The sequence below is a fragment of the Entamoeba dispar genome, genomic scaffold (assembly GCF_000209125.1).
Source record: "Entamoeba dispar SAW760 scf_1105229463011 genomic scaffold, whole genome shotgun sequence".
Classification (NCBI taxonomy): domain Eukaryota; phylum Evosea; order Mastigamoebida; family Endamoebidae; genus Entamoeba; species Entamoeba dispar.
The window spans coordinates 50,948-60,430 of NW_001855479.1; the positions used below are offsets into that span (position 1 = coordinate 50,948).

At 20.3% G+C, this 9,483-nt stretch overlaps 1 protein-coding gene across 1 annotated transcript, besides 27 other annotated features; it reads left to right on the forward strand.

Moving 5' to 3' along the window:
• Positions 1 to 114: 114 nt before the first annotated feature.
• Positions 115 to 207: a sequence feature (AT_rich).
• A 47-nt stretch (positions 208 to 254) lies between these two features.
• Positions 255 to 289: a sequence feature (AT_rich).
• Positions 290 to 337: 48 nt separating this feature from the next.
• Positions 338 to 639: a sequence feature (AT_rich).
• A 42-nt stretch (positions 640 to 681) lies between these two features.
• Positions 682 to 786: a microsatellite.
• Positions 787 to 843: 57 nt separating this feature from the next.
• Positions 844 to 1,014: a microsatellite.
• Positions 890 to 1,071: a microsatellite.
• Positions 1,072 to 1,245: a sequence feature (AT_rich).
• Positions 1,246 to 1,304: 59 nt separating this feature from the next.
• Positions 1,305 to 1,368: a microsatellite.
• A 194-nt stretch (positions 1,369 to 1,562) lies between these two features.
• Positions 1,563 to 1,583: a sequence feature (AT_rich).
• A 162-nt stretch (positions 1,584 to 1,745) lies between these two features.
• Positions 1,746 to 2,942, forward strand: EDI_185210 (uncharacterized protein; the record flags this gene model as incomplete). Its single annotated transcript, XM_001740560.1, has 1 exon — positions 1,746 to 2,942. One exon carries the CDS (start codon positions 1,746 to 1,748, stop codon positions 2,940 to 2,942), a length of 1,197 nt encoding a protein of 398 aa, XP_001740612.1.
• Positions 2,943 to 2,997: 55 nt separating this feature from the next.
• Positions 2,998 to 3,039: a microsatellite.
• An 80-nt stretch (positions 3,040 to 3,119) lies between these two features.
• Positions 3,120 to 3,298: a microsatellite.
• Position 3,299: 1 nt separating this feature from the next.
• Positions 3,300 to 3,379: a sequence feature (AT_rich).
• A 33-nt stretch (positions 3,380 to 3,412) lies between these two features.
• Positions 3,413 to 3,525: a sequence feature (AT_rich).
• Positions 3,526 to 3,535: 10 nt separating this feature from the next.
• Positions 3,536 to 3,607: a microsatellite.
• Positions 3,608 to 3,720: 113 nt separating this feature from the next.
• Positions 3,721 to 3,799: a microsatellite.
• Positions 3,800 to 3,962: 163 nt separating this feature from the next.
• Positions 3,963 to 4,002: a sequence feature (AT_rich).
• Positions 4,003 to 4,119: 117 nt separating this feature from the next.
• Positions 4,120 to 4,156: a sequence feature (AT_rich).
• A 252-nt stretch (positions 4,157 to 4,408) lies between these two features.
• Positions 4,409 to 4,481: a sequence feature (AT_rich).
• Positions 4,482 to 4,657: 176 nt separating this feature from the next.
• Positions 4,658 to 4,734: a sequence feature (AT_rich).
• Positions 4,735 to 5,990: 1,256 nt separating this feature from the next.
• Positions 5,991 to 6,023: a sequence feature (AT_rich).
• An 82-nt stretch (positions 6,024 to 6,105) lies between these two features.
• Positions 6,106 to 6,136: a sequence feature (AT_rich).
• A 190-nt stretch (positions 6,137 to 6,326) lies between these two features.
• Positions 6,327 to 6,672: a repeat region.
• Positions 6,638 to 7,367: a repeat region.
• Positions 7,368 to 8,157: 790 nt separating this feature from the next.
• Positions 8,158 to 8,208: a microsatellite.
• A 16-nt stretch (positions 8,209 to 8,224) lies between these two features.
• Positions 8,225 to 8,654: a repeat region.
• Positions 8,506 to 9,211: a repeat region.
• Positions 9,160 to 9,482: a repeat region.
• The last annotated feature ends 1 nt before the right edge of the window (position 9,483 follows it).

Sequence of the window (9,483 nt, forward strand, 5' to 3'; positions counted from 1 at the left end):
TACTAAAAAACAACAAAGTAATCAGAATATAAATCAAATTCATTATAATCAAAACAAAATAAATAATCAAACAAATTCAAATACTAACAAATAAGAATAATGAAATTAATAACCATTTATTTTATTTACTTTTATAAATGTTTTAACATGATTTTTGAAAATAAAATTAATGAATGTTATGTAAATAATTAATAATTATATTTTATTGTGACATTGAATTAATAGGAGAGGTGTGTTAACGTAATTTGTTATTCTTTTAATTTAAAAGAATGAATATTTAATTATAAAACATTTCATACAATTTTAACAATAACAAGAAATAAATAAAAAGGGGGTAAATATAAATATGTAATTTTATTTTATAAATATTTCTAATTTATCATTTGATAAAATAATAAATTAAATATTGGTAAAATGTAAAAAATTAATTTACAATTGAAAATGTTGAAAGAATGAACTGTGTTTTGTATTAATTAAAATATTCATATAATCTAAACATAAAACAAAATATAATAATTAAATTTATATTATGAGAAGAAGAAAATGTAAAATGTTATTTTTAATATACAATATTCATTAGAATATAAAATATGAAATGAAATAAATGAAATGATAATTTATTATTCAAAAATAAATTTAGAAAGATATATTCATTAAATATGAATAATTAATATTTCTGATTATTATATAATAAACAACAATAAATTATAATATTAATTGAATATAAATGAAATAAGAGATAATGTTCATTTAAATAATAAAATTAAAAGAATTAACAATATAATAAACAATTTAACAATTAAATAATTCATTTCATTAAATGAATTGATAAAGTTGTTTATTTATAATAGATATAAAATACATTAACATGATATATGATAAATATAACAAATGAATGAGAATAAAGAAAATAATAAGTAATAAAGAGATAAATAAATATAAAAATAATAGATATTATAATGATAAAGAATAAATTACTTCAAATAAAAGAAATGAATAAAAGAAATATAATAATAATTGATTTAATGAAGAATTTAATAAAAATAATTAGAATAAATTTATAGATAAATATTTATTTAAAAATATAATGTTTTTATTGTAAATTTAAATTAATGAATATTAAGGTATTAACAAAAATAATTCATAAAATATGTTAGAATAAGATTTAAATGAACAAAATAAATAACAAATAGAAAATTTTATATAAATTGAAATAAATCAAATACAAAAAGAATAATAATTAATCATATTCACAAGAATTGATATTAGAAAGTATGCAATGGAGAATATTGAACTAGTAATATAATAATTATAACACTATAAACAAATAAAAAAAAATAATAAGTGAAGAAAATAATAAAAATAAAAGAACGTTACAATGATAAAAAGATAATTCTATCATTTTTAACAAATTAAACATTAACAATTTTTAGAAAATATAAAAAGGGGGTAATAAAAAATATAAAGAAACACAAACAAGAAAAAGAAATAAAATACAAACATCATTCGTGTCAATAGAAAACGACAAGGGTTGTTGATATTTTTCATAAAACGATAGAATCTTATTATAATATAAAAATAATGACTTACAATATTCCATTATTAATGTCAATGTTATTTTAATTTAAATTTAGTGTTGAGATTAAGTATTAATAAAAATAATAAACATCACTGGAATAATAAAGAAGGTTATTAATTCTTCATTCATCAGTATTTAAACATTTGAAAATAACTGTAATATATCAATGAGTAAGATATTTACAAGTGAAGACAGAAAACAATATGGTTTATCAAAATTAGAAAAATATAATGGAATTGATGATGAATGTTTTGAAGGAAGTACTGATCTTGTTGAAATTAATATACCAACAAGTATAGAATGGATAGGTGAGAGTTGTTTTAAAGAATGTACGGGATTGACATGTGTTAATATCCCAACAAGAGTAACTGAAATAGGAAATGGAAGTTTTAAAGGATGTTCATCATTAGTAACAATTAATATACCATCAACAATCAGTGAAATAAAACATGAATGTTTTAGTGGATGTACGTCACTTGTGTATATTAAAATCCCAATTTCAATTATATCAATAGGAAATAAATGTTTTAAGAACTGTTTCAAATTAAAGAAAATTAATATATCTACTTCAATTAAAGAACTTGGAAATAATTGTTTTAGCGGATGTTCATCATTAAGAAGTATTGAAATACCAACATCAATTAGCATAATACCAGATTACTGTTTTAGTTATTGTTCATCATTAACATTAATTGATATACCACCATCAATTAAAGAATTAGGAACTGGATGTTTTGATGGATGTACGTCATTAACATCATTTACTATACCAACAACAGTCACTAAAATAGGAGATTGGTGTTTTAGTGGATGTTCATCATTAACGTCATTTACTGTACCAACAACAGTCACTAAAATCGGAAGTAGTTGTTTTGATGGATGTAAATCGTTAACATCATTTACTGTACCAACAACAGTCACTAAAATCGGAAGTGATTGTTTTAGTGGATGTACTTCATTAACATCATTTACTATACCAACAACAGTCACTAAAATAGGAAGTTGGTGTTTTTGGGGGTGTTCATCATTAAAATATATTACTATACCAACATCAGTCAGTGAAATAGGAGATAGTTGTTTTTTTGAATGTGTTTCATTAGAATATTTTAGTGTACCATCATCAATTAGTAAATTAGGAGATTTTTGTTTTAAAGGATGTACATCATTAGAATCAGTTAATATACCAAACTCTGTTAGAGAAATAGGGATGATGTGTTTTGGTGACTGTTCATCATTAACAGGAATTAATATACCATCATCAGTTAGTAGAATAGACCCTTTGTGTTTTAATGGATGTCCAGAAAAATTGCAGAAGAAAATGATGATTAGGGAATTGTATCATGATGTATGTGGCATAGCTTAATTGAGAGAATGAATAATGGTTATATTTGATGGTTTATTTTGAGAAAAGAATAATGAAAAACTAAGATAAAAATAAAAATGAAAAGAATAAAAATAAATAAAGAAAGAGAATAGAATAAGAGAGTAATGATAAACAATAAATAAAGAAGAAGAGAGTGAATAAAGTAATTGAAAAAATAAATAGAAATAAGAACAAACAATAAAAATAAAGAATAAATAAAAAGAATTACAATAAATAACAAATAAATCATAATCAACAATGAAAATATTAAATGAATATAAATCAAATATAATTTAAAATAAAGTATAAGAAATAAAATAGAAATAAACAATAAAATGATAAAAAAAGAATATAAACATTTAAAAATCAATTACAAATTAATTTGAATATGATATTATTTTTATTGATTAACTATATTAAAAGAATGAAAAATAAAAGAATACTAATCAACAATAAATGATTAAACCATCAATTTTATTATTTATTCAATATCATCTTTATCAAACAATTATATTAATTAAGATTATCTTCATTTCTTTATATTAAATTGTTCACTTATTATAAGAAATATTAATAAAATAAAGTGTGTAATGAATAAGAAAGAAAAGAGAAATGAATAAAGATAAAAAGAATAATAAATTAGAGATAAAATAAAAAATGAAAATTATATTTTTTTATTCAGATGAAATAATAACAAACCACGTCATATCATTTTGTTGTTGACCACTTATGTTCTATCATTATTTCATTAGAACATTCATGACCATAAACACATACAAGAAATAAGAATAAAAGAATAGAAATAATGACAAAAGAAAATAAAATAAAAATTAGAAGAATAAACAAATAAGAAATAATTAATAATTAGTATTTCATCATGTTGAAAATTGAATAAAACAATTTCATTATTATTCTTTATTGCTAATGAATTGCCACTCATTCTTAAATTAAATGAATTGTTGATGAATTCACATATTCACATTTTATTAATAGGTGCTATTTCATTCTGAAAACATATTGTTATTATTTAAATTCAATAATTATTAATAAACAAATAATACTAATCATTAGAATAATCAAATAACTTACAAAATAAAAAATCAAGAGAAAGAATAGAAATAAAAGATTTAATTAAAGAAGAAAGTGGAGAAACAAAAATGATATATTCAAAACATAGTTATATATTTTATTATAAAAAATAAAAAAATAATAAAGGTTTTATTTTCTATTTCGTTCTCTCTGTTTCATCTTTTTTTGTTATATTTATTTTATATTTCAATTTAGTTATTCTCAATATACATGTATATTCATTATTAAATCATATTTATCAATTTGTGTGTTCTTATTTACAATATAATTTAATCATATATGTTCAATTATTGAAATTTTATCATACAAAAAATTCACCACTTCAGAATATTATTTCACATAATTAATGAGTTATTTTAATTACTTGTATTCTTTTCATATTAATATCATTATTTTAATTGTTAATTTCTTATCATTTCATATTTATTGTATTTATTAAATAGATATTTACACTATTTAATTTCAACTTATTATATACGTTTCATTAAATCTTTTTTTGTTAGTTCTCTTACCATATAATTTATCACCCTCTTCTAATTTCAGTTCTTATTCATTTTCATCATTTTTATCATACTGATATTCTATATTTTTCTTTTATACCTCTTCATTTACATTGTTTTTTCTCGTAATAATTAATTAAACATTATAATTGTATTATATAATTATGCTTATATTCAATTAATTTTCTTTTTATTATAATTATGATGATAAATAATGAGATGGTTATGATTATTTCAAGACATGGTTAAACTGTTTGTTTCTTTAGAATAAATAATAGATGAAAATTTTCAGTAAATTCAATTTCATTCAGTTAAACAAATTCTGTTTGTTTCGGTTACTAAGGTATTGAACAAAATATTAATTTGCATCAAAATTAAAAGTGAAGTTGTCATTAATTTGTGAACAATGAAAAATCTCTTTCTTTTCTCTCTGTGCATTTCTTTCATTTTTAAGTTTAAAAATAATTTAATTGTTATTTCAGTAATATAAATCTCATAGAAGTATTTTAACTCATTCAAAATAAACTAAATGACCATGAAAATAATATTCATTAAATACTTTTTTACTTCTTTACTTTGTTTTATTCTTTGTTATTTCCCCAAATTATTTTTTAAAACAACCTTTCAGTATTCTTTCATTCTCTCTCAAAATTGTTTTATTTCACTTAGTTCAGATCCATAAAAACATCATCTTTAAATTAAGGAATTGACTGTGGAAATAATTGGTGTTAGTAATGAACCTCCTTTAAAATAATCATTTTGAATTTCTTTAATTTCGTTGGAATTCTAAATTCATTAAACCTTTAACGTTAATCTCATCTTCATTATCATTTCTATTTTTTGTTACTCCAATACAACCAAATCAATGCATTCATAGTAGTCCTTTCTTTACTAACAAATTGGTGATTATCTAAATAATTGGTTTTAATGATGTGCATTCATCAAAACAATAAATAACAACTTTTTAATGTCTTTGATAAACTAATTGAAGTTAGTCTTGTACAACATCAAACCCATTTCTTATTTTATTGTGTAGGTTGTATATTAATACTGCTTAATGCACTATATATCTAAAAATAATAATATCCTATTCTACTAACACTTGTTGATCTAGTAACTGATGTTAATGTTGTATCACAGTGTTCAAAACAATGATAACCAAGTGAGTTAACTTCTAGTGGTATTGTGTTTCCATATGCTTTTCTATCATATTTTTTTGTATTCTATATCTTTACATGATTTCAATTCTTCTTTTTCTTTTAAATATCTTAAATATTCTACTGTACACCATATTACAAATTTAAGTATTCTTCCATCTTCAAAAGCCATATTGTTTTCAGGATAAATATGAAATGTTTCAGTATTAGAAAAGAATTTTCTTGGATAATGATTTAAAGGAACTGGATTAAAATGAAATCATTCCATATTTCCTCTAAACCTTTTAACTCCAATTTCTAAGTTAATAAAATTTTTAATAACATTAAAATATATTGAAACTATCATTATTTCATTATTCCTTATTCTCATTCCTTCATTTAAACTTGAACTTAAAATATTTTTAAGATTATCTTGTGATTTTTTATTTTTGTTTTTTATATTTTATTTGAAGGTTTATGTTAGAAACACCACACACTATCATTAAAATGAAATCAAAATTTAAATCATCATTTATCATCTGATAATAAAAATATATTTAGTAAGATATTCAACACTCAATATTATAATAGTTTCTGTTGATTGTTTTATTAAGAAATGGTATGATTGAATATTGAAGAATGTTATTTGATTCAAATAGTTGTTGTTTATTATGATGAAATATTATTTATTAATGATAGTTTAAAATTGGATATGAAATATTATCAATAATTAAATTGATTCTACTGATAGTTATTGATATTAATAAAGATGAAACACAACCATAATGATATTGATGTATTCTTCTTAAAATAACAATGTAAACAATAACCAATTTCAATATCATTAATTTTAAATTAAAATACAAACAACAAATTAAATGAAACATTTCAATTGAAAATGATTGAAAATACTTTAATTCATTAGAAATAAAGAATATTGAATAAATTAATTTATTTAATTCTCAACATGATGAAATACAAATTATTATTAAATCATATTTGATTAAATTTCATTCATTCTTATTATTTAATAAAATAACACAACGAATGTGAATATTTCAAATGAAATAAAATAATAATATGATCATTTTTATATTCACTATTTCAATGATTGATAAATAAAATGTTCATATTCATTTACTGATTTTATTTTATATTCTTTTTTATATTTCAAATAAATAATAATGAATAAAAATTATTTCATTTCAATTACAATGATTCGTTTTGGTGTGAAATATTCTGGCCATTGTTTTCCACAAAATGCATTTGATATTCCTTATATTCATATGAACATTGATTACAATATGAATATGTTTTATTATTTCGTTTATAAACAAAAACATCATTTCCATTATATCCAAATCTAAACAAATAATCACTTGAATGATTGGATAAACAAAATGCACAATGTGGTTTTTTAATATCAAATTTATTCATTCCTTTTATTCATCCTTTTGACTCTAATGAAAATAAAAATGATTTTGGATCATTTATCCAATAACCAAATTTATCAATTTTCTTATTAACATGTCCTCCAAATTTATTTCCATTTGTGTCTTCAATAATAATTATTATATGTTCTTTATTTATTATTCTTTGATCAAATACTGATGTATCTTCATTCCAATCATCAATATCTGAATCAAATAGTATATTTGATACTTTTCTTGATGTCCATTCCTTCTAGTTTCTGAATTTCTGTTTCTTGTGGTATTTTATAGTCATTGTATTTTACTTCTTTTGTTATAATATAACTTCTTTTATCACTCATTATCGTAGGATTATCAGTTATTTTATTTCTTGATTCATTTAACAATTTTCTTTGTTTTTCAAGTTGAACCAAATACTCTCCTATTTCTTCTTCTATTATTCCTCTAATTAATTTTCTATTTGCTTGGTTTTGTGTTGAATGTTTTCAAGAATGTCTTCTATCATTAAATTATGAATAAACATCGGTGAAGTGTTTATTTCAATTTGGTTTCAATTGTAATCTTTTGTTAATTGGTTCATTTTCTTTTTTGCTTGTTCCTTCTCTTATCTTTTCAACAGTTATTGTTTTAACCACTTTACTTGGTCTTTTATTTTTCTACAATTTCATCCTTTGCATGTAACACCATCACAGACATTTTTATTTCATTATTTTATTTTGGATTTGATGGACCATTTATTCTACTCATCTAACAGTTTATTGATCCCTTCAATGTACTTGTTTAAGTGTTTAGATATTAATATCTCTATTTCATGGAGTGTATTCCTAATTCTCATTATCAAAACTCTTGAAAATATTTAAACTGCTGTTATTCTGCTGATGTTCCGTTATGTTCATTAACATATTACTGAGAGACATAAGTATAAATTAAATAGAGAAGTGGTGAATGTAAAATTACAGTTTTTTATTCTAACAACAAACTCAATTTCAAATGATCATTTTAATTTCAACTTTATGTTCATTCTTATTTATAGATTTTTCTTATTTTTTCTAAATTTCTTTTTTTTCTTATTTTATTTTATCTTCTTCTTTATTTTATTTTATTTTCTTTTGTATGTTCGACTATAAAGATCATTTTATCAATGCAGAATATATATTAAATTTTGTTGTTATGCTTATTGAGTAATGCCATAGAGTCTTGTAAAGAAAATCAAACAAGACACAGGTATTCATGTTCAAAGAAAAGAATGAATGAAATAATAATAAAATGCATAATAATTATGATAAAAGAAATAACAAGAAAATAGTGAATAGAAAAAGAAGAATACAAATAAAAACAAATAAGAAACAAAGTAAATATAATGATAATAAACATTATACAAATAAGAAATCTAAATTATTAACAACAAATGAAATTCAAATGAAAAATAAAAGAATAAGAAGTGAAATGAGAAATGAGAATAATCAAAAATACTTAAAAAATAAGAAGATAAAGAAAATGCATAATATTCTCCAAGAAGTAGTCCCAGAATGAACTGGAGAAGAAGAAAACAATGAAATTAATGATAAGTACACAACAAATATTGAGAACATCACCATGGACAATACAAATGAACAAAACTACAACTATGAAAAAGACAATTCTGGAAATAGAAGAAGAAGAGAACAAAACACTGAGTATCAAAAAACAAGAAATGATAATCAATCAAGAAGAAAATAAAACACAACAAATCAAACAAATAGAATTTTAATTGATGTGTTGTATTGATTTGCAATTAATTTATTAAATAAGAAATTAAATAAGAAATTAAGATGTGAACAAATAGAAAGCATAATAAAAGTAATAAATAATAATGTAAATAACGAGAAAGAATACATTAATAATATTAAAAAGTCACATAAAATAAAATAAACAACTAAAATATATATTAAAATGAAAGTGAACTCCATCATAGAAGGGAAATTAGAGTGTAACCCAATAATAAAAAACATTAATATGAAAAATAACATTATTGATATTGATAATGAATATCTTAATATGATCATCATTCAATTAAAATAAATGAAAATAAATTAAATCATAATTAAGAATGAAAGATATAGAAATTATGATAATATCATCATCATATTTGATGATTTAAATCTAATTATGATGAAAATAAATAACTAGAAATCAACATGAATTGATATTATATATTTATATTAATTGAAAAGAATATCAACATCAAGAGAATATATTCTTAATATATTTAATGAATAATTAAATTTCAATGAAATCATCAAATTAAATATGGTAAATTGAAGAATTATATTAATCAACAAATGAAGTGATATGAACAATGTTATTAATTATCATCATATCAATTGTATAAATATAATTATGAAAA